The sequence below is a fragment of the Magallana gigas genome, chromosome 1 (assembly GCF_963853765.1).
Source record: "Magallana gigas chromosome 1, xbMagGiga1.1, whole genome shotgun sequence".
Taxonomy (NCBI): Eukaryota; Metazoa; Mollusca; class Bivalvia; order Ostreida; family Ostreidae; genus Magallana; species Magallana gigas.
In genome coordinates, this window is record NC_088853.1 from 22,938,381 (window position 1) to 22,963,048 (window position 24,668).

Here is a 24,668-nt window from a genome sequence, read left to right on the forward strand (position 1 = left end):
TAAAATTTACACTTTTGTAATGTTTCGAGAAAATTAATTTTTTATATTCCAATTGTTTAATGTTCGGGTTCGTAATCGGGTTCGGTGTGTATTAAATAAACGAGGAAAGTATGTAGTCAGTATTAATATCGTGCATTGTTTGGACAATTCCTTTTATTGTTTCTCACAAACAAATAAGTTCTGTAAAATTGTGTCAAGCATTGTGTTGTCAATTTAATCGACAGGGCTTTTTTTTTTATATAATTACAATTAGGTTCGTTATCGGGTTGGTCTGTCGATTCGGGTTACAGAAGACGGTGAGAATTGATATTCTGCATAACAGTGCATTGTTTTCACAAATTTCTACCATCTGGAAGGGGACGTGTATTGCTTATGGAATACTCTCAGAATTCCTGTTGTTATTGCACCAGTGTAACAAAACCGTAAAATGAAAAGCATATTGGTTGCGTACGATATTCACGAAAACAGTATTTTGTTAATTTATGGGAAAATTTCTGGACTCTCACATCACACTAGATGCATATGCATTTCTGTTTCTTACTTTAGAGTTACACTTAACAGAAAGTGTTTTTTTAAATCTTAAGACTGATGCAACATGCCTGTGAAAGTGTTTGTGAAAACATCAAAGAGTATCAACGCGATTTTTCATTATATATTGTACAATAACTGCATGCCGTAGGTTTTTACAATATTTGAAGTAGTTGCCCTTTATAATTTGTAAAAGTTAGAGTAGTTGTCCGTTGACTATTGACGTCACATTGTTGTGTCTGAATCAGAACAAAAAGCAACGTCGAGATTTCCTCACATCTCTGCAGAGGAAAGAGAAAAAAGTTTGAAAATGAATAGCAACAAAACATTGTAAGTAAACATTAGTAGACGAAGATTTCAACATAAATACATGTAGATTTTGTTTTGAATTTATAATATCACATCAAAGAAAATGATTTATAAAATATTTCATATCCTGATTGATTACATCTCACGCTAAACTTGAAGAAGACCCTTGTGAAGGCTTTCCGTCAAAATCAGATTTTGTAGCATTTAATTGTATATCTGTCTATAATGTTTAAGGTATTTACATCATCAGTTTAATAACGATTAGTTAAGTATAAAGCGTGTCGCTTTAAATTCTCCTGTTAAAAAATAAAAAAAAAATACACCGTCAAAAAACGTGCATGGAGGTATTCACGTACTTGTCAATGAAAACAAAGGAAATAAAACGATCAGTTTTTTAATGTTTAATATTGTTGGACTGGGTATCGTATACAAGTGTGATAATAGCAATTTACAAAACTTGCAATAAATGCTTATATTTAATTTACATTTTATTATAAGATACTTTTCGAATAAAAGTGGATCCAGTGTTTTGTGTTGTCATACGTCTTCATAAAACATAGAATCATTTAAAATTTGAGCAAAATAGTTTTATCAAGTTTGTGTAATTATTGCCACACAGAAGTAATTAAAAGTATAATTTAGTTCAAGATGTTTTGAAATTATTTTTTCCAAACTCACTATTTTTAACATACATTTTTTTATGCTAAGGGCAGAACTCCTGTTCTAAATTTGTCTCATTGATATGTAATGTTTTATAAACCACCGATTTATTTAACAAATAATTCTAATTTTATTTTGTGTTTATATATATACTGACATCAACTGAATTAATCAAGTTTTGATATATAAGCATAAACATTTAGCACAACAATATTCTTTTTAAATTGATCATGTAATTTGTATTGTTCCAAACTTGGGTAGATTTAAACGGCAGCGATCACGTATTGGCATATATTCCATCTTCTGATACAGAGAGCGATAAGAGTTCATAGCATCTCCTATATTCCTCCTACAGAGAAAAAATGTTAGTTAATATATATATATATATATATATATATATATATATATATATATATATATATATATATATATATTTATATATATATATATATATCTGTGTGTGTGTGTGTGATTTTTGTTGTTTACATATCAGCTGATCACCCTACTTACCAGCTTAGTGATGACTTCCGGTCTCCTTGTGTGGATCAGTCTCACTGCAGTCAGTATGTCTACCTCTCTATCAATACGTAACTGTTGGATGGCATTATGTAAAGTGCAAAATATACCAGAAGGGCCGGCACCGTCCCTGTAAGATAACAACTAAAATATACATTGGCGTTATTTAAATCATAGAATATAACATAATACACCTGACACCTCTCTATTAGTTATATACATGAATATCAAAAGGCATTTTATTAAACACACCATAAGATAGTTGGACTGACACTTTCCCTGTAATGAACATTTTTATATTGTAAAGGGCGATCAAGATCAACAGAAATGGTTATGTGCAGAAAAGAGAACGCGTCTGAAGAGCATGAATCATCTGATATGTGTAAAAAGACGATATACTTATACAGATTTGATAGGAATTATCGTCATTATTGCTCAAGTGTGTGTCAATTATCTAAAGCGATGATTTATAGCATATTTCATAGACAATGATTGGAAGTGTATAATAAATCAATGATATTTCTTTTCGTTTTCAATCAAAGTATCATTTAATTATGGAAACGAAAAAAAATAGACTTCAGTAATGTTTTATTCTTTAATCTTTTTAATTTATAAAAATGTTAAAGGTTGAATTTTCGATTAGAACAAATGTAAGCTTGTGAACGATGTTTTTTTGTTTGCCTTTTGTTTGGGTGTAAACCATTTTTTTCTGTTAACGACAGTTTTAATTAACATTTACTTCAACTTACTTGCTGATGACGACTGACGTAAACTCGCTTTCTTTTCCCTTTTCAAGCAGCAATTCTACACCTTTTATCATGGCATTATCATATTCAAAAGGTATATGGAAAACATCTACATCCTGTTTGATACCCTGTGTTACATTAAACATGATTTCATTACATTTTAACTGAGTTATTAAATGTGCAATTTCAGTAATTTACAGATTGGTTAATCAGTGTAGTATGTTTCAATTTATTTGAGTCTATTGTAGTTATCCTAAAACAATGTAACACATTGTGTTCCTTTTTTTAATGAACATAATACAATATTGAAATTTTAAAACAAGTTTGAAACACAAACTCACGTCCTTGAGAATAGCTAATGTATCCTGTGTAACTCCACTGATACTACTTCCTGCATTACCGGAAGTTAAAGTATATGGAGCATATATGCTTGAACAACCCCTCTTTGGAATCCATTGTATTTCCTAAAAAAAGACGTTGATATCTAACTATCTAACTTATGATTTGAATTTTAACGAGGCAATCTGATCATGCTCAATCACTAGAACTCCCCGATACTGCGCGCAACAAATACATGTTGACATCTGTAGATTAAAGACTATACCTCTCTGTTTTCAGTTATTACAACAATTGCATTGACATCATGATCCACACACAGTGTCCATAAATCAACAGTTGTTTCTGGAAGAGGGACTTGTGTGAGAATAAACGCACCACGGTTCAAGAAAGACTAAAAGGAAAATAGATTGATATTAATTATTATCATAGCAGGTGCATTCGAGACTTTGATATAATACAGCAAAACTGTGTTTAAAGTAACTACTGAAATTGAATTAAAATATTATTTTACTAAACACAGAAAGATGCTTATGAAATGTTTGATATTTGTAATACGAAAAAAAATTTTTTAATTAGAATAGTATGTTTGTATAACGTTGTGACCTACCGGAACACAGACTGCGTTTATGTAGTCGTTTCTCCATTTTACATATGATGTCAAGTAAGGACGATACTTGGAAACTAAAATTAAATAAAAGAAAAAAAACCTGCCACGTTACAAAAACCATTTTAAGAATTCTATATTCTTAAAGTTATAAAATTAAAACAATGAAAAACAGCCAATTAGAGTCTTTTTTGTACACTACGATATGCAATTAAGCTTCATTTTTGTACAAATTTCAATCTAATAAAAACAAAATAGTCAAGAGCTGCAAAGTACACGAATATTTTAAGCATGGTCAAATATACCAAACATACCATAACGTAAAATGTAAACGTATATAGTACCTTTATTATAGTTGTGCATAAACAACTGCCAATAACTTATAACATTATCTGATATTTATTAAATTATAATTTATGGAACAACAAACCAGGTATGACATTCATGTTTGAGTTTTTGTTTTTATTTTCTGGCTTCATTCCGTCCTTTTTGTCTTCGTCTTCAAAAATTGGTTTCACACTTTGCAGGAACTAAAATAATATATTCTATGATACTATATTTTTGTATAACCAACTTTTCAATATGAGCTATACACATGGGTAGTTTTACCAATTGCAGACCATTTATGAATATGAAGAAATGTACATTGAGCCTCATTTAGCAATAAAACACAAATGGTCCATTTTACTTTGATTTTATACTTCGTGTATATATTAATTATATTTTTCACAATACATTTGCAACGATTCAAAATCTAATACATATGCATATCTTTGTTTTATTTTTCATAGACATGAAACACTTAACATTATCTTATAATAATCAGGCCATACCTTGTATTCTTTGTATAGAGCCCTCTGATTTAATGGTGACGAGTCCTGCAACAATGTGATTAATTTGGTCGGTATGTCACTCTCACGTATAACCGTATCTTTGTCTTCGAATCCAAACTGCAATGCTTTATGAAGAAATATGTACTGGTCCTGGGAAAAATAAAAACAAAAAAAATTTAAAGTGTGCTAATAATCTAAAATATGTATTACAATTTCAATATTAAAAAAAAAGTTCATCATCAGATTGAACTATTACATGCATGTAACGTTCGTTTCCATTGTTGTACATGTAGTTCAGCAATGGATCCAAAATAAAACCGCAACTACCCTACCACAAAGCTATTATTATTCTCGTCTTATGAAACAACTGATTTATAAATTTTGTTTTCACTTATATATTAATGCAATTGATGAATTTTAGTAATGCAGTTGATAAGTGTTTAAATTTGTAATTTATAAAGAGATAATTTAATTCTGATTGTCACACTTTAAACATTTGATGGGCTAAACAAGTTCTTTTTAAGCGTAAAACATAACATGCCTAAGTCAGAATAGGAAACACGGACGAAATATATTATCCGCTTGACGTTAGATGTAAACGTGTACAAATCGTTATTTTACTAAATGATGGGTCTTTTTTATGACTGTAGTCGTAGAAAATTAAATTATTATGATTTTCTTAAAATTTATGCATATGTTAAACGAGCATAACATAACTTAGGACAGTTTTCGCTTTTTATTTATAAACCGCGTTGTGGTTTATGAAGTGTGAACTGCCCTTAGTCATGTTATATCGTTAACATACGAAGAAGTTAAATTCATTCCTTAAATACACACTTCTTTGTATCTTTATCTGCATACATAGCTTCATTTTCATCAAAGGTCATTTGATTTGTGAAGAAGTGTTTTTCTACGCCTTGGTTTATTTGATTGTTTTTGTTTTTTGTTTCTTAACAAAACATATTTTATCTTTGAGAAAAATAAGTATTAGCTTTGTTATACTTAAACAAGTAAAGAAAAGGATTTGGTTTTTTTCTTTAAAGAATTCACAGTTGTATATTGCAAATGGTTTTCAGATAGATACGTATTTTTTGTACGTAAATTAATTCTGAAAAAAAAAATAACGAGTATTTATTTACATGGATGTTTATAGGAAACCATATCGCAACAAATCGCATTTACATGTTCCATGTTTTAAAACAATGTTCCTTCTTTAGAATTATTTTCTCACCGTTGTTTGTACCATGGTCATTCTGTCCTCTCTCATTTGTTTAACAAATTCAAACACATTAATTTCCCCTGTCTCTCTTCCTTGTTTTAGCAAGCAGTCCAGACCTATGAATGTTCCTGTCCGCCCGACACCAGCGCTTAAAAAGTGAAACAATAAAATATTAAATTGTATGTGTATGTAAACAAATGTTTGTTTAAATTACGTTCATTCCTATTTTTTGCTAATATATACGTTATTGGTTCTTAATTCACTCTATTATAATCATATTGCCAAAGATATTTTCCGTCTTCGAGTTTTCTTAAGTGACCCGACACCAGCGCTGGAAATATGGGGTATGGAAAATCTATATATTTCTACCAGTATCTGGCTCTAGCTCTGCCTTGTAATTAACACAGTTTCTTTTTATCCGAAAAGGAAAAAGCCTTGAGTGTCTTCAATACGTTATTTATATTCTTTGATATAATTATTTTGCAAACTATTTTCCTTACTTTAAGATAACATAGTACCATTTTAAAATATATATTTGTGCAAATCAATGTTGGTTCTGACCTGCAATGAACCAACATCAGTCCCCCTGGTTGATATCTTTTAGTGACTGCTTTATGGAACTGACCCAATCCTATTTCTTCTGGCGTCCCGTGGTCTGGCCAAGCAGTGTAGTGGAATTGGGTTATCGTTCTTTTTTCAGAAGACTGTGAACGAAGCATGCACAATGTCGAAAAAATTTTCAGTATTCGGTAGTCATAAAAAATCTTATGATCTTGGCACAATGTACAGATATTTCGAATTCTAATACAAGCCAATTATTTGTTCAGGTAAACAATAGTGCCAAAGAATAATACAAAGTGCATAAAATTTACGGTTCTCAAAAGAAAATCTATTTTAAAATCATCTTACTTTTGTGTTCTGGACTGTAAATTTCCTATACATATAAAATGCGTAAACTTGTTCTTTCAGTAGCTTCATTTTACATGGACCAACTTCTAGTATTTTCTCGTTCGTAGGCCAATACTGGGTACATTTGTTCTATTGGTAAAAGTTACATCTGCTTTTCAGATTTTGCATTTCAATAATAATAAAATTCTAAAAATATTTAACCAAAAAAATAAGATATAGATAAATAAAAAATTTTAAAAAAGATAAACAAAAGAAAAGAAATATAACATTTTAGTTTAACTAATGAACATTCGTTATATAAATGGATATACCTTCCCGTTTTCGATAATATTCGTTAGCATGACAATGAAACTGACGTTTTCCTGCCAAATCATTCTCCAGAAGTTAGTCATGGTGTTGTTCTTAGGCCCTATATATTGTATAGAACAGAGAAATGGGTGGTTTCATTATCATTTTTATCTTAAGAACACAGTTTAAGGTCTCAAATACATCATATTAAATCGTATTAATGAGCAACTCTCATTTGATAACAAGAAGTACTTAATGGAAAAAAAAACCCAATAGACACAGAAATACCTTGGGCAGCTATGTACATTTCTTGGCCATTATAGTCCTAAATAAAACGTAAACATATATAAATAATTGTATACATTTTTTATCGAAATCAAGTTATTCAGACAAATTTCAATGATAAAATTAACAAATATTCCACCTTTATGAAGTTAGCGTTGGTATAATCGTTATCTCCTTCATTCCAAATTTCTTTCAGAATTACCCTTGAGTGGTCGTCTATATAAAATAGATATCAACAGATAGGTATTTTACAGCTTGGCTTTTAAGAAAGAAAAATCACTATACATTAAACAAGTGTAGGTAAAAATAAATTTATAAGGAAAATATAGTACATGGGAAGGTAGTTTTGAATCTGTTTTTTGCCATGTTTTCTGGTTTCATTCCTTCCTTACATAAAGAAGTATTTCCAGCTGGAAGTCTCTGCAAAATTACAAAACAAAAATATTAAACAACGTAAATCAGAATCTTTAAATTAATGGTTATCATTTACCAACAAAAAAACCACTATTTATTTAGCTTTGCAAGTAATAATCAAATTAAATGCAAATATTATTAGAAACATACTTTAAAGAAAATTGCTTTTGATCAACAAACGTGAAGTATATCAAGCAATATAAAACAAAAGGCTTTCTGGAATTTATATTATTGCAATTTGATGCCAAAGATAGAATCATGTAAAAGAATTTGACAGTAAAATTATGAGAAGTCACTTTTTGTTTTCTTTTTTTTCCCCCCAGAAACTACAGTGTTGGTAACGTGAAAGGTGAAAAACTTTCCCATGTTTTCCTATAGCCGGTTTCCTGTATCCTATCCTGCAATTAAGCTTTATCATATCCTATCATCTATTCTCTACCATATCATCTATATTTAGAAATAGGAATCAATAAAAGAGAAGTTGTGATAAAAAAATACTTTTATCAACAATATTTTGACTAATTAAATGATAAAAAAAGTCGAAATAGTCTATCAACAAATCTTCAAAACGAGAAAATATATTTACCTGTGCATCGGTTTAATTAAATCGTACGCGGAGTACACAAACTCAAGTAAACAAACAGGTTATGGATTTTTGTTTTTACTAGATACATGTGTTATAAATATTGAAAAGCAGACCAAGAGATTTTACATATCGTTTTAACAAACATTTTTAAATCAAAATCGATCTATTCCTCATAATATAATAACCAAGAGAGCTAATTGGTAATCGGCTGATTCTTTCTGTGAAAAATGTAAACACGATTCGGTAAATTGCAATTACTTTATGAATCATTAAAAATATATCGCATTTGTTGTTATATCATTTGGATTTACTTTGGATCTATAGCATCAATCGCATTAATAGTACTTCATAATTAAATCTGTTCAGTTTATTATCGGGCAGGGATATAAGTGATCGAACATCGAGGATAAAAGAATCGTAAATAGTCACACATATACTACGTAAGCTTCTTCTTATGTTGTCTATAATTTATATGTCCACTTTTTCCTCAAATGAATTCTTCTGTTTTAAATAAGAACGTCTTTACTTAACGAAAACTAAAATCATTTATGTAGTAATTTCACACAGTATTATGAAGCCTTAACAGTGATTGGGAAGGCCAAAAATGTCAATGGGACTATGGCCCCACAGTTATTAATTTTAATGGGCCATTTTCATAATGAAAGGGCCATCTATTTATTCATTGGGGCCATTTTGTAAAACTGATGCAATTTTTTGCTTAATGATAGATAAAATCAGTCTCTGTACTTCTGTGTTTTTTTGGGGTATTAGTCAAACCCTTTGACCCAATTATTACCGTTATGTAGAGAATTTTTCAAACTTTGAAGGTAACTGTTGTAGGGAAACATTTTTTTTTTATTATTTAGACATTAATTTTGCGAGTTATTAACTAATTACAAGTAACAACTAATTGTAGTATCGACACTTAAATAAACATCGGTTGTAATTTTCAATGCACAGTGTGGTTGCATCACCCGTATTTATAACCCCAATAATAGTAACGATAAGCATGGAAGGAAAGTTGTGAGTTTTAATAATCACAACAGGGATTAATTGAGGCTGTAAAAACTTCTTTTCAATTAGATAATCATCATTTTACTGCATTTGGGGTTAGTTTACATAATTGAGAACTCAGAATACTGGGCGACTTCAACTTCTCTTTCGGAGGAAATTCTGGAATGATCTACTACGCATAAATGAGTGGAAACGTTTTTATTGGTTGTTCATTTCTATTTTACCAAACACGACCAATGAAATTTGATGTTTTAAAACGAATGTATTAAAAGACGATTAGGTAAGTCGTACAGAGTAAATTTCCAGCGGACATCGCTACAACTTTTATAACCGATGAGAAATTTGAATGCGCACTTCGGCGCTTAGAGTAATTGATTTAATGCACCATTTTTCTCTTAAATGCGACTATGGCGCGTGGCACAGGTCCTTCCCAATCACTGCCTTAAATGTTTACAGTCATTGCATATTCGCTATTTTCGAATCGACAAAAATGTAGCGCGCATCAATTTTCTCCACTGTTTTGTGAATATATCACATTATCAATAATTGTTTGATAGTTTACTTTGTATGTTTTTAATGAGTTATTCCATTGTTTTCGTTTTGCAAAATGACTCTGAAATAAATACTGGAATCTGATTGACTACGGAATGCAGAATAGGATAAGACTGGATAGGATAGAATTTAACCTAATTATTTCTACCGTATACCGTGCATCCTGCATCCCATCCTATCCTTGTCAACTTTCATAATGATACGTTCACTATACGATAAATAGGATACAATAATGCCGACAAAGATTGTGGGTTTTTTTAAAAACACTTTCAAGAAGGCACATTACTCATTCATAAAGATCAATCTTTAGTTTTCGATTTAAAAAGTCGATATGGTTATATATTGTATTTGAATTGAATATATTATAGATACCTTGTACTCAGATTGAAATGTGTTATTTTCTCCGGCACTTTTTTCGGACATCACACGCTGTAAATCTTCAAGACAAATAGCTGTGTTGACTTCTGCTGTATTATAGTAACCCCCGTCATCTTCTACCAATGCCTCGTTCATATATTCACCGGGAGATATATCATGCAAATTATCTACAATGCAGAATTTTAAATTTTTTACTACCATAATGGGTTGTTTAAAAATGAAAATTGATTGTTATATGGCGTCACTCTTATCTAATTTTGTCAATAAAGTTGATTCATATTTTTTATTGACCATGTTTAGAAAAAAAGATGCTTTATTGGCTTCCCTAGTTAGATTGCCGACACCTTGTCTGAATTGGCTCAATCATGCACTCAAAAAAACAAATTTGTTTTTAACTTAAAAAATCCTGTGGTTTCGATACTTACAAGAAACATTATCGATTTTGACTGATTCAAATTTGTTGTCTCGGTATAATTTGTGGAAGATTGGTGCATGTAAGGCAATATTTTTGATGTATTATCGATCTTATTTATACACAAATTTCACCTGCATCTCGTCTGGACGTCTGCTTACCATCATACATAAGAGTTTAATTTCTGATTAATTATTCTACCTGTTGTGTCATATTATTGAACAATTCGTAATCACTTAATTTTCATTGATATTACCTTTTAAATCAGCATACTTCCTTTCTTTACTAGCATGTTCCGAATGAGGAGTATTTGATTTTGATTGTTCCTTTTTTGGGCTCGCATTGTTCATGCCTCCTCTACGTCTAGAAATTTCAAAAGACAAATACATATCATGGTAAACACTAAAAATACATCGTGCAATTTTTATTTCTTATATGTCATATCAATTATTAAACAATTTTAGTTTATATTTCTTTTTAATTAGGTCTAGAAAAATCTCACAATGTATCAAGTGTAAAACATCCTTTGATTTAAATTTAAAGGATAGGGTTACACTGAAAACATTTTCTTGTAAAGAGTACATCGTAACAAAAGAAAGAGATATGACATACATATACATATTATTTAACAACATTTATGTTAAAAAATATTTAAAATCTATAATAAAAATAATAATATATAAATTGAAATCAGCATCTTGCACTATGAAAAAACATTTAAGAGTTTTTTTAAAAGGCTTGGAAATTTTTACCGTATGTAAAAAACACCAAGAACGCCCACAGCCACTAATACAATAGTAACAGCAACTACCCCTCCAGCTACTGCACCTGCATTTGAGTCAGGCTTTGTGCTTCTAAGTGGTACTTGTACTAAAAAGAACCACTAAGCTGACTTCAAATCAACGCTTTAAGTATAACTCATCGGCAGGTATTTACCATCGATTTCCATAAAATTGTGATTGTAATTAAATAGGCAGTTAAAAAACATAACGCAAACTGTTAATGCTTTGCATTGAGATTTATTTTCTAGCAAAACAGCACTTATGAACTGTAATTACATGCGGTATATACTAGTATCGAAATAAAACAATATAACAAGGTCTAGTATGAAGTACAAACCATTACAACTAGGAGATTCCCAACCATCATTACATCCAAAGATACATGTTCCAGTGTCTATGTTACAGCTTGGTGCGCTTGAGTTGCAGTTTAAACACATTTTATTGCAATTTTTCCCATAATAACCCTCAATGCAATCTACAAATGTACGGTACACCCCTATTTAATTTCTTAAATACATATTCTCAATTGTAAGATACAATTTAAAAGAGAAACTGTCAACCTTTAATGTTGTAGTTTTGAACGGAAAGATTTTGATTGTGATTGAAAGCCAAATTTTGTCAGCTTTGTGATGAAGTCATTACAAATTATCTCATTTAATCATTTTCCACATTCAGTGCCACAATTGCTGTCGTAAAAATCCTCCTTGCATACTAAAAGCAATGACAAACAATCTTAAACTACTACAAAATTCAAGTAAATTCAAGCAAAAATGCAAATGTCTGTAAATTCAACGTGTTAAACTAAGCAAAACTTAAAGCAATATACCTTTGCAAAATGGATGTTTAAAGTTTCTTAAGCATCTTGTACAATATCCAGTATCTTTATTGCAGGCTGATCCATTTACACATTGACCACAAACTTCAGTACACGAACTACTGTAAAATCCATCCTTGCATTCTTCAATGAAATTTGATTTAGAGAAATTAAAATCAAACATTATATTTTTCGCCAACTGCCTAAGTTGGAAAATAGTAATTAAAAGATTATGACATATGTGACCAAAGCTGGAATTTCTTGTGTTTTTAAAACTTTACACTTTTTTATGTTAATGTGTTGGCCATTTTACATGAAACTTGTGGCTAAAGGGATTGTTTTTATTGTGACGTAACATCAATTACCCTTTATTTAAGATATGAAGTCAATATTACAATAATATCGCAGCTATTTGCTGGGGCTATTTTACGAAGATAATAACTCTAAGCTGCAACACATAGCAGCTGAGTTTTAATTAATGCTGCATAGTTCATATCAAACAGTTCCTGATAGTGTATATTATGCTTTTGCTAGAGTAATGTATCACTATAAGATAAAATGGTTAAATCCTTTTATATCGTTTGTAGAAAAAGATATAAAATATGTAACCATGGATTGTTAACGAAACATAACGCTTCTTTCATGAGCATGCATCGGTAGCAAATATCCATAGCAGAATAACAGATTTTCTTGTAGAGCGTGACAAATAACAAGGATGAACATCTTTATAGAGCAATGAATATGTACGTATCAATTAAGACATTTTGCCATTAAACTTTGAAATACCTGCACTAGAGTAACTGCTGCCTTTGTTATGCAGTTTTTAAGAGGAAATTAAAAAAACTTGAGTGACTCAAATGACCTTAAAAAAAAAACTACAGCAAACAATGCTTTTAGCCGAAGCCTGCAATGTCCTTAAGAAGTATCTCTCAACGTATGGGGAGGGACATTCCAATCTCAAGGCGTATCGTCTATAATAGTGTGTGAGAATTGGCTGCTAATAATGATGATTGTTATACTTTCATGTTAAATACTGAAATCTGATTGGTTAAGACGCAGTTAATAATATTTACTATTACCCTCAGCGTTAGCAACGCACTTGGCAACGGGTAACATTAAAAAATGTTACATGCGCGAAAATTATGCGCGTACGGTTCGCTGTAGAATTCACGTTATTCCTATATAAAAGCAGTAAAATTTTCTTAAAAATTTAAAAAAAGACATTCAGTATAACAAAAAAAATAGTGCCTGTTTGGGAGGATAACAGTTGAAATTGACACCCCGAGAAAACCATTGTCAACCTCCGCTTCGCGTCGGTTGACAATGGTTTTCTCGGGGTGTCAATTTCAACTGTTACCCTCCCAAACAGGCACTATTTATATACTAGTAAACATATTGGTGTGTTTTATCTGGATTTGCTTTATATACGATTTACATGAATTTTGTTCAGTGTGAAATAAACAATTTTTTTTCTAAAAGAGGTATATCAGCTAGAAAAAGACCTTTTCAGATCGATTTCAGCCGCACTAAAATAACTTTAGACCATTAAAGAGATTGTAATTGTAGGCATCTCTGTAAAATCAGATTAAACAAATCAGAGAGGGCTACATTAATACAGTTACATGAATTTGTTTTGTGTTAAATGCTTTAATGTAAATCGTTGTTATGCTGACATCGTTATGAAAGCACAGCTCCTAATATGTCTCTTTACAATTTGGATTCTTACAGCATTCTACACTTACCGTCACATCTATTCCCCTGCCAGTGACTCTGACACCCATTAGGACAGGAGCCATTCCCTTTGTCACACACGCCATTGTTTTTACAGTGTCCACATATAACGTTACAGTCAGTGCCGTAGTAGTGATCGGAGCAAACTAAAGCAAATAATGTAATAATAGTCATTGCTGATATACAACCGAAGGCTTCATAAATAATAAAAAAAGAAGTAATTAAATAGATTAACAGTTAAACACTTATCAAAAAAATAATTCAATTTTTCTTTCAGATTGCTCAATTCTATGCTTTAAATCTTTAAAAAGGTCCCAATTGGTTTAATTTAGATTTTCGATAACGGAATCTATTTGAACAGTGTCTTGTGTGCAGTTTCCAAAACAAAAAACCAAAAAAAAAACCCAAAAAAAAAACCCCAAAAAAAAAAAAAACCCAGCCCCAAAACATACAAAGCATAACAAACAATTTATTAAATAATTCCAACAGTTGACAGATATGTAGATCATATGAATTATTAGTACATACTATTGCAGAAGGTTCCAATCCAATGATTAGCACATCCATCATTACACATTCCCGTCAATTTATTACATGGTGCTCCATCTTTACAATGACCAGGACAGTCTGCACACGCTTTGTTTGATATGAATTGTCCATTACGACATACTGTAATATATACACATTTTTTCTATAAAGCAAGTATCTAATAAAGTAGTCTAATAAAATGTATTACTTGATTTGTATTAAACCATACATAATGAAGTACGTTCCCCCTCTTTTTATCCTAAGGTTTTCGATATTTCGAAAATTTGAGTTTTAAATACTATTCAAAAAATAATTGGTAAATTTATATCTATAAACAACTTTTATCTGCTTTCTCTCTAAAAATATGGTAAAAGATACTGATTTCCGAGTGCTGTATTAGTGGCATTATTGTAGTAAAATATATTTGCCGCGATCCGCTAGACTTTAAATGCCTTAGACTAAGACTATGGCGTTGTGTTTTCAAATATAGCGATAATTAATTGCCGCAAACAAGTAAATTACCGATAATATCTAAAATAAAGCCGATGTAAAAAAAAGTTCGCTTACAGTTGATACATACATGCATGATGTATTTCAAAATGATTTTGTACTCATTTTTTCTCTTAATTGTAAATATTACAGAATCTTTTAAAACTGCGCATTTAAGATTGGTTATTTCTAATTTAAAAAAAAAAATAAATACCAATGCAATCAATTGTGAGAGCGTTTGGATCATTGCATCCATGTATACAGGATCCATTAAATGCGTCACAGTGTTGGTTTTTACATTTAGATTGACAGGAGTGCTTGCAGCCAGGTGAAAACCTTGTAGGGTCACAACCTACAAATGTAAATTATTATTATTAGGGTCTTCCGTTTTCAGCGGAAGACCCTTCTATTATTCTATTGTTTCTTTTTCAGGTTTATTATTTTTCTTCTTTCCTTTCTTTTTTTTTTTTTTTTTTTTTTAGAATTTTTGTGCTGAAGATTTCTCAGAGATGTGTCGTCCGATTTAAAAATATGAGAAAAAACACACTCCCCCCAAAAACCAAGTTTTTAGCACTGACCCATGACTCTAACTTCACATATTTCTATCCCAGTATGCATATTGTTATCATATTGACAGCTAGATGTATATCCTGGCGGTCGTGTGTTGATAAATGCGATCCCTTGTGTTACGTTGTTGACGGTTACATTCATAACAGACGTTGGACATCCAGACTTGGGATCCTGGTGATATACGAGATGTTTCGGATCACGCAGAGGATGAAAGGTCTCCGGAATATACGTGTAAACGGAAAATCCAGCTGATCTTGTATATGCTTGAAAATCAATGGTTAATGCTTACGTTAAAAAACTGCAACAAGTAAATTCTTTATTAACTGATGATAAAGATAATCAAAGTTGAAATTCCTTTAACCCATACGACTGAACAGATGAAATGTTGTGTAATAAAATTTGTTTTAATATTTTAAAAACGACCGTTTGTTATTTTTATATTGGAAATTTTCTATTTCGATCTTTGCTATACGATATAATGTAATTTTGCGGTTTATAAAGGTAAACTCTCCTAAGTTAATTTTTACTCGTACAATATTGGAAGAAGATAGTTTCATTTTTTTTATTTCATTTTCACCGACTAAAATCTGAATATAAGGTCAATTTTTAATAGAAAGACGTTAATTGATACAAAATTTGAATGCAAGGTCAAGTGGTTTAATATGTCTTGTTCGCGCGTCGTAAATAACGTTTGACGATATAGGCCTATTGAAAAAGCAACAACTTATCACCGAAGTATGAACTTGGTTGGTGCATGAGCAAATCTCATAGGAAGCGAGAGGCTGGAGGGGCTTTTCAAAGGATTTGATCATGTACAATTCATGTTCATATCACGTTGAACTTTTTTCACTTGCTGTTTATTACTTATATTTAGGTTTGAAAATTGATATTGTTCAAATTTATAAAAATAATTGTATTTAAATGTTTACAATAATCAAACCGTCGAGCGATAAGCATGTGTGCTAATATTAATACATGAGCAAATCTTCTTAGAAACTGGAAGCTCGAAGGACCTCTTTGAACATTTGATCAAGTACCAACCAAGTTCATATTCTGTTGAACTTTTTAACATTGCTGTTTGTTACTTATATTTACGTTTGAAAATGGCAAAATTCATGTTTATAATTTAAGCTACAAGCGATAAAAACGTGCGAGTATTATTTTGACATTATAAAAAAGTTCAAACAGAATTGAACGTTTTTTATATTATGTAGGTTCATATAAGGAAACATTTTTGCAAATGTAAATGTACCGAATTTAACGTTATCATTGTTCCAAAGATAGATATAAGGAAGAATATTTGCAAATGTAAATTTATTAACTCGATTAACTTATCAAATAAGGCGTTACAACTCTAAATTTAAATCATTCTAAAAAAGACTTCGTAAACTCACTGTCAGATCTGAAATATATCTCTATATATGCTACGTTGAAAGGCTGTTTTAACCACACCTTCCACCATATAGAAGAATTGTGGTTCCCGTCAACATCTGTTATAGCACAGGAGCCTGATTTGTAGTCCTGTGAGACATTGCCATCAATAGCTTTAATGGCTGGCCAGTCTGGATTATAAGGTTCTGCACCCATAGCGGCTTTTCCACTGTATCCCTGATCAATAACTAGATTAACTGAAACAGCAAAATATAAACAATAAAAAATGTTTCATCTGCATATACATGTACCTGCATATATAAGTACAAATCAAAATCTGTTAGGTAAAAAAAACAATTGATTAAACGCATTCAGAAGTTGAAGTTGGAGTTTTGTTCGCTTTTCGCTATTCACTTTTCGAATAGCTAATATAATTCTCTGTTCGGTTCGCTATTCAAATTACCGTTAACATGCTAATAAATGTAAATTCAATATTCCGTATTAACTTTTTTTTTAATCAAAATAAACAGTAATACAGTAAAAAAAAATTCTTGCTGACCTGACCAGAACATCGACATACTTAGCTAGCCAGGCAAAAGGTAAGAAATTCATCATATTCTATTGCAATAGAAATATTTTTTCAAAGGTCTAGCAAAAACCATGTATTCAATATTTGGGCTTCATATTAAACGAGACCGGGCCCGTTTAGTCGATCCTCAAAAGGAATTGGGTTTACACGGCAATTAACAGGCTTAGCTAGTCTGGCGAAAATAGAATATTTCGTATAATACAGTTATAATGGGAATATTTTTCAAGGTTCTGGCTAACACCCTGCATCTAATGTTTGGTCATTCATATCTGTTGAAAATAGGGTCCTAGGACAGTCCAGTCGACCCTCATAAGGATGGTTGTTTACACAGCCATTAACAGGCTTAGCTAGCCTGGCTTATAATTAAATAGGATATTTTGCATTATACAGTTATAATGAGAATATCTTTCAATGGGCTGACTAACATCCCTATCCTATATTTGGGCCTTCATACGTGGAGGGGAAGGGACCCGGAGCAGACCAGTCGACCCTCAAAAGGAAATAGGTTTAAACGGAGATTAAAAGGATGAGCTAGCCTGGCGAAAAAAGTATATATCGCACAATACTAACTTCCTGTATCCTATATTTGGGCCTTTATATTGGGCCTTATTTTGACAAGATTGACCCCCAAGAAATTCTATTCGTCCCTCAAAATAAATTTAGTGTACACGATTAAACAGGCTAAGCTAGCCTAGCGAAAACATGACATTTCGTAAAATACAGTTATAAAGAACATAATTCTTAAGGGGCTGGCTAGCACACTGTATTTATCATTTGAGCTTCATAGTTGAATAGGATAGGGACCCAGGACAGTCCAGTCGACACTCAAAAGGAATTGGGTTTACAGCCATTTACAGGCTTAGCTAGCCTTGCGAAAATAGGATATTTCTTATAATACAGTCATATTTGGAATGTCTTTCAAGGCGTTGACTTACACACTGTATCCTATTTTTGGGCCTTCATATTTTGGAGGAATGGGCCCCCTGAACAGTCTAGTCGACCCTCAAAAGAAATTACGTTTACACGGCCATTCACAGGCTGATCTAGACTAGCGAAAATAGGATATTTCGTATAATAAAGTTATAATTGGAATAACTTTCAAGGGGCTTGTTAACACCCTTTTTCCAATATTTGGGCTTCATATTTGGACGGGATAAGGCCCCAGGACAGGTCAGTTGACACTCAAAGGAATGGGGCTCAAATTGCCATGAACAGACTTAGCTAGCCTAACAAAAATAGGATATTTCTCATAATACAGTTATAATTGGATTATCTTTCAAAGGCCTGGTTAACACACTGTATCCCATATATGGGCCTTCATATTTGGAAGGAATATATAGCTCTGGGACAGTCAGGTCGACCCTGAAAAGAAATTTGGTTTACACAGTCATCAACAGGCAAAGCTAGCCTGGCGAAAATAGGATATTTCGCATAATACAGCTATAATTGGAATATCTTTCAGGGGCTCGCTAACAACCTTTATCCTGTGTTGGACCTTCATATTTGGAGGGGTTGTGGGCATGACCATATTAATATCTATTACACGTCTTGGATTAATTTTATGTAAAATTACACCGAATGCTATTTTTAAGCAAATATTTATGTAATAGTTTCCGTGCTATCTGGTGAATAGTCATCAAAACAGTTTACATTCGATTCCCCTCATTTTTAAACTTGTAACACCTCTGTAAATGTTAACTAAGTCTCTAAGCTAAATCTAACTTAGCTTTATAATAAATATATTAAATAACTTTAATTGTTTACCATTAAGCAACTCAACATATCCCACACATATAAAGTTTTCTTCGGTAAATAAAAATATCTATTTGTTGACTATTCAGACAATAGCAAGTTTATTGTCCCTTTCGACAGCAATACTTACATAACTCATGAAAATCAGACAAATCAATAAAGAAATGAAATAGATTTTTTTAAACACACACAATGATTAAAAATTTGTAAAACTTACCAAAACATGACGTTCCTGTAATCATAAGCTGTAAAACAACAACCTCTACTCTCAAATACGACCACATTCTTCTGTCAAAACATACCCAGTATAAGGAAATTGTTCATGTTTAAACTTCCGGGTAGTGTCACTATTGGACACGGTTACATCGAATTAACGCTTTGAAAACTGCTGATAACAGTGTGTGGATGAAATTACCCTTTTCAAAGTTGTATTGTCATTCGTTGAATTAAAAGTTTATCTAATATTGAAATGATTTAGAACAGAGAAAATCATATTGAAAAAAGATTTTTTTCTGGTATATTGAACAGAAGTAAATAAAAACAGGACACGACAAAGAACAAAGAATTGATTTTCCTTTATATTGCTTATAAATCTACTACATGCACTGCTTCTCAAATTTCATTTTTATCATTAGAAATGCAGTCCTTAAGCGTTGTAAATAATAAAAACAGAGAAATAGAATATCACCAAAATCGTGACCTGCTCCGTTAAAGAAGGGAAATAACACGTGTTTCCCCTTTCATGTGTACATGCACTGAATATACCACACACACTAAGCACCATCTGCGCATTTCAGAGTACTTACTATGTCAGTTCCAAGTTTATGGATAGTCATTGACGGGATAAAAATACTGATGATCTAGGACAGAAATGTTTTTAAAAAAGTAATACATAAATCTTCATAAATTATATGGATTTCAGAGAGTTCAGTTTTTACGAACTGAGCCGCATTAGATGGCGAGGTTCAGAACTATAACTCATTTCACAATCAAAATGAAATGTACGAAACGAATGACTTAATGTGAAATGTTTACTCGGTGGCTGTACTTTCCTTGCAAGCGTGTTGTCTTAAATGAACAACATGATAAAATAGTAAGAATGATTAAAATTCGGTATCAACGAATTCAAAATATACCGCGTTGTCCATTAAACTAAATACAATACAAGTACATTGTACTTAACTTATTGATAAAAAATTGAAAGCAGTTTTCTTATTTAAATCAAAATTATAAAAAAAAAAAGGTTTCAGTAGTACCTTTATTAGTCATATAAATTTAAAGGTATTTATTCATTTATTAAATATAGATTTGAATTAAATTAAAGACAACTATATTTACGTTTTACGAGCTATACTGTTTGGATAACGGCATTCCACAAACACCAGTCAGAAACTAAAGACTTCTGTAAACATCGATAATAAATGTGTTCTGCAAACAACCTGATTTATTGCGAAAATGTTTGGTCACGGAGTTACCGGCAAATGGGTATCGTTTCTGTACTGTGTCGATTGGTCTATAAAACGTGCAAGTCACAGGAATATATTTGCAAAAGGATATTACCTTAATTTGATTTGTTGAATTGAAATAAAGACAAGCAAGTATTGATAACGAAAAGACCAATTCATGGTCACACGAGATAAAGCTCCCTTTTTTGTAACACATTTCTGTGTAAGTTTGTGATGTTTTAAATTTTGATATGTGAATTTTAAAATGTACTGTTTGTTTGTGAAATGTGTCCGCAATCCTTTTATCTTGCACTCCATTAAATTCATCAAACAAATATTCAAGCGTCAAACTAGGAGTCCTGCTGATACAGACCAATTACATCCTGGTACCTGTGTCCTCAAGGAGTTTGGGATTAAGACGTTGGAGCACGGTGCATGTATTTGAATCCAGGGTAGAAGACTAAGATTATTTTAAAATCTTCCGGGTCCGTGTTATAATTATCCTGTCCTTGAGCAACTGATAAGCTATGCAGATTTTTTAAAACCAATTTGGAACGAATAAGAAATGAGTAAGTTATTTACAAGGATCAATCGTCGTTGCTTCACCAAAGAGTCCTAAAACATAAAATAAACAAGGGATTGTGAACATAAAATTCGACGTCTTATACATGCTGATATTCAGATTATGTTTACCAGCGAGTTAGAAACACATATATCAAGCGTAACTTTGCTTAACAATTCACCGATCGTGTTCAAAAATGATTTTCCACAAGTAAAACGCACTTCAGAGCAAAGGAAATGCGGCTGCGCGTGGTTAAAAATCAAGGTGTTTTCAATTTGAAAAGCAATCATGAAAATCGAAGGATGATATGCTTTGCACCTATTATTTCTTGCAAGTTGACACGTTGTACCTTTCTCGTTTTCTTTGCCAAGTCAATTTCGAAACGAAATGAAATTTTTCATTTAAACTTTAGAAAGGCTGTACTTTTCTCACTTAAATGAAATTCCAGTTTTAGTTTAGAATGAATTTAAAAAACCTAAATGGTTTACACTCATTTAAAAATAAGCAGTACGCTCTTAAAGATATATCCTTCCATTAATGCATGGTCCTCAACACTCTGAATTGTTAACAGTTACATGTACAGTATATGTATAGAATGCCAATGTCGTTGATGTAACGGGATGAGCGGAGGCTACTCCAAACAACAACAAGACATCTTAAATTTAACAAAATTTAATAACAAAAAAAATAAGAGAAAGAAAGAAAAGATAGAAATATAAACACTAAACCACACAAACACTCACACAACTTTCACTCAACAAGAAAAAATATCATGTTTATACAAATGACCAAAAATAAATTAGAAGAGTGTCCGAATCTCCGGGGCTGTAGTCCTGAACCAACTACGGACAACCACAACTAGAGTAGTTTCGTCACCACAATCATCATCATCACCATCGCCATCATAATCATCGACACTATCGTCAACATCATCGCCTACAACACCATAATCATAATAGACATCATCGTCATCACCATAATCATCTACTTCATAATCATCACCGACGTCACCATGAACGACATCATCTACATCATCTTCATCGACATGACCATCATCATCGTCGTCGTCATCATCACCATAACATCATCGTCGTCATCAACATGAACATCGCATCGTCATCGACTTCACCATGAACGACATCATCTACACCATCATCAGCGACATGACCATCATCATCATCGTAGTCATCGACATCACCATAACATCATCATCTTCTCAACATCAACAATATGACACTACAATAAGTGTACAAGTGACACCATAACACCATAATAAAAACAATATTGTATAATACATCATATAAGTATCTCACTGATAGTATCAAACTATGATAATGTATAAATAGTATTATATTAAAGGCAACATCTCAAAATATTGTAAGTATATGGTAACTAAGTTATTTGTTTACAGTAAACAATATGGCGTCTGAGACTTCCGGTGACGCACTTCCGCCCAAGTTGTTAAGTGGAAAAAGTGACAATAAATTGTAAAATAAAATAACGCATAGAAAATAGCCCTTTAAATCACCGTTTCTTTATACAGCAATAGCAAAAACTGTACTATAGAAAAAGACGAATTCCATTTAAACACTCTCGCTAAAGTCACACATCAGTGAACACACAGGTAACTCTACAGTGAACAATGGTCAAGGTGACTTTATAGGACGACTGCGTAATACTAATAAAAAGGCAAAAATTTACAAATAAACTACACCAAACTAAATAAATACTTACCACGGTCAGCTATCCGTGTCCGCGTCAAATGCTGAACTTGTGAAACTAAAACATGCCACACAGGCTTCTAACACGATACCCCCTTCACACACTAAGCACGTCTTTATTGCTGGACAGCTCGGCCGGGTATATCTTAGCGCCTATTGTTAGCGTCGGCCAAGCACGTTGCAAAGAATTATGGGAAAAATAAAATCGGGTGTGTTCGATATGAACAGTGATTGTCACAGTTGAAAACTTCTTGTGTTAGTTTGGTTTATTTTTTCGTTTATGTATTATACTTTTCAAATGAATTAACAACAATTTGAATGAAACAAAAGACAATTGTAAATAAGTTTTGACCTTTTTTTAGATATTTTTTTTTCTTTACCAATCTTTTTGAAAAGATGTGAATGTTTTGAATGAAATTCCAGTTTTAATTTAAAACGAATTAGAAAATAAATAAATTGTTTACACTCATTTAAAAAAATGCATTATACTCTTACGGATGTAAAACTCCGTCCATTAATGCATGGACTTCACCACTTTGAATTGTTAACAGTTACATGTACAGTATATGTATAGAATGCTAATGTCGTTGAAAACTTCTTGTGTTAGTCTGGATTATTTTTCGTTTATGTATTAAATTTTTCAAAACAACTTTTCGAAAAGATGTTGTGAATGTTACAAAAGTGAGATTAGAAAGTCCTTTTTTTTAAATTTAATAATATGGTGCTATATATAAAACAAATGTATTTTGGTGTGATAAAGTATATGCTCCGTTAAACTAGGGAAATAACACGTGTTTCCCCTTTCATGTGTACATGCACTGAATATACCACAAACACTAAGCACCATCTGCTCATTTCACAGTACTATGCCAGTTCAAGGTTTATGGATAGTCTTTGACGGGATAAAAATACTGATGATCTAGGACAGAAATGTTTTTAAAAAAGTAAAAAATAAAAACTTCATAAATTATATGGATTTCAGAGAGTTCAAGTTTTACGAACCAAGCTGCATTAGATGACGAGCTTCATAACTATAACTCATTTCGCAATCAAAATGAAATGTACGAAACTGACTTACTGTGAAATGATTACTCGGTTGCTGTACTTTCCTTGCAAGCGTTTTGTCTTAAATGAACAACATGATGAAATGATTAAAATTCGGTATCAACAAATTCAGAAAAACCGTATTGTCCGTTAAACTAAAGACAATACAAGTACATTGTACTTAACTTACTGATAAAAATTTTGAAAAATGTTTCTTATTTACATCAAAATTTTAAAAAAAATCTTCAGTAGTTCCTATATTAGTCATATAAATTTAAAGATATTTATTGAATATAGATTTGAATTAAATTAAAGACAACTATATTTCCGTTTCACGAGCTAAACTGTTTGGATAGCGGCATTCCACAAACACCATTCGAAAACTAAAGACTTCTGTAAACATCGATAATAAATGTGTTCTGCAAACAACCTGATTTATTGCGAAAATGTTTGGTCACGGAGTTTCCGGCCAATGGATATCGTTTCTGTACTGTGTCGAGTGGTCTACAAAACGTACAAGTCACGGGGATATATTTGCAACAGGATATTACCTAAATTTGATTTACTGAATTAAAATAAAGACAAGCACATATTTGATGACGGAAAGACCAATTTATAGTTATACAAGATAAAACTTCCTTTTTGTAACAAATTTCTGTGTAAGTTTGTGATGTTTTA

The 24,668-nt window shown here is 31.6% G+C and overlaps 1 protein-coding gene and 1 long non-coding RNA gene across 2 annotated transcripts in view; both read right to left on the bottom strand.

The window, feature by feature from the left end:
* Nucleotides 1-1,177: 1,177 nt before the first annotated feature.
* Nucleotides 1,178-24,668, bottom strand: part of LOC117687113 (receptor-type tyrosine-protein phosphatase epsilon) — a 40,047-nt gene continuing 16,556 nt past the window's right edge. Inside the window, exons 9-27 of the mRNA XM_066085574.1 lie at nucleotides 12,243-12,332; nucleotides 11,345-11,462; nucleotides 10,849-10,955; nucleotides 10,175-10,347; nucleotides 7,569-7,656; nucleotides 7,376-7,452; nucleotides 7,240-7,276; nucleotides 6,975-7,072; nucleotides 6,664-6,792; nucleotides 6,316-6,458; nucleotides 5,767-5,902; nucleotides 4,536-4,685; nucleotides 4,133-4,232; nucleotides 3,706-3,779; nucleotides 3,364-3,489; nucleotides 3,101-3,223; nucleotides 2,763-2,887; nucleotides 2,008-2,143; nucleotides 1,178-1,846 (exon numbers count right to left, since the gene is read on the bottom strand). Coding sequence (XP_065941646.1) covers nucleotides 1,775-1,846; nucleotides 2,008-2,143; nucleotides 2,763-2,887; nucleotides 3,101-3,223; nucleotides 3,364-3,489; nucleotides 3,706-3,779; nucleotides 4,133-4,232; nucleotides 4,536-4,685; nucleotides 5,767-5,902; nucleotides 6,316-6,458; nucleotides 6,664-6,792; nucleotides 6,975-7,072; nucleotides 7,240-7,276; nucleotides 7,376-7,452; nucleotides 7,569-7,656; nucleotides 10,175-10,347; nucleotides 10,849-10,955; nucleotides 11,345-11,462; nucleotides 12,243-12,332 — 2,102 coding nt within the window. The 3' untranslated portion in view covers nucleotides 1,178-1,774. The remainder of the gene's footprint in view (nucleotides 1,847-2,007; nucleotides 2,144-2,762; nucleotides 2,888-3,100; nucleotides 3,224-3,363; nucleotides 3,490-3,705; nucleotides 3,780-4,132; nucleotides 4,233-4,535; nucleotides 4,686-5,766; nucleotides 5,903-6,315; nucleotides 6,459-6,663; nucleotides 6,793-6,974; nucleotides 7,073-7,239; nucleotides 7,277-7,375; nucleotides 7,453-7,568; nucleotides 7,657-10,174; nucleotides 10,348-10,848; nucleotides 10,956-11,344; nucleotides 11,463-12,242; nucleotides 12,333-24,668) is intronic.
* On the bottom strand, nucleotides 21,882-23,184 carry LOC136276512 (uncharacterized). The gene is made up of 2 exons (XR_010714993.1): nucleotides 22,960-23,184; nucleotides 21,882-22,461 (listed from the first exon to the last, which is right to left on the bottom strand). It is a non-coding gene; the product is annotated as an uncharacterized lncRNA (long non-coding RNA).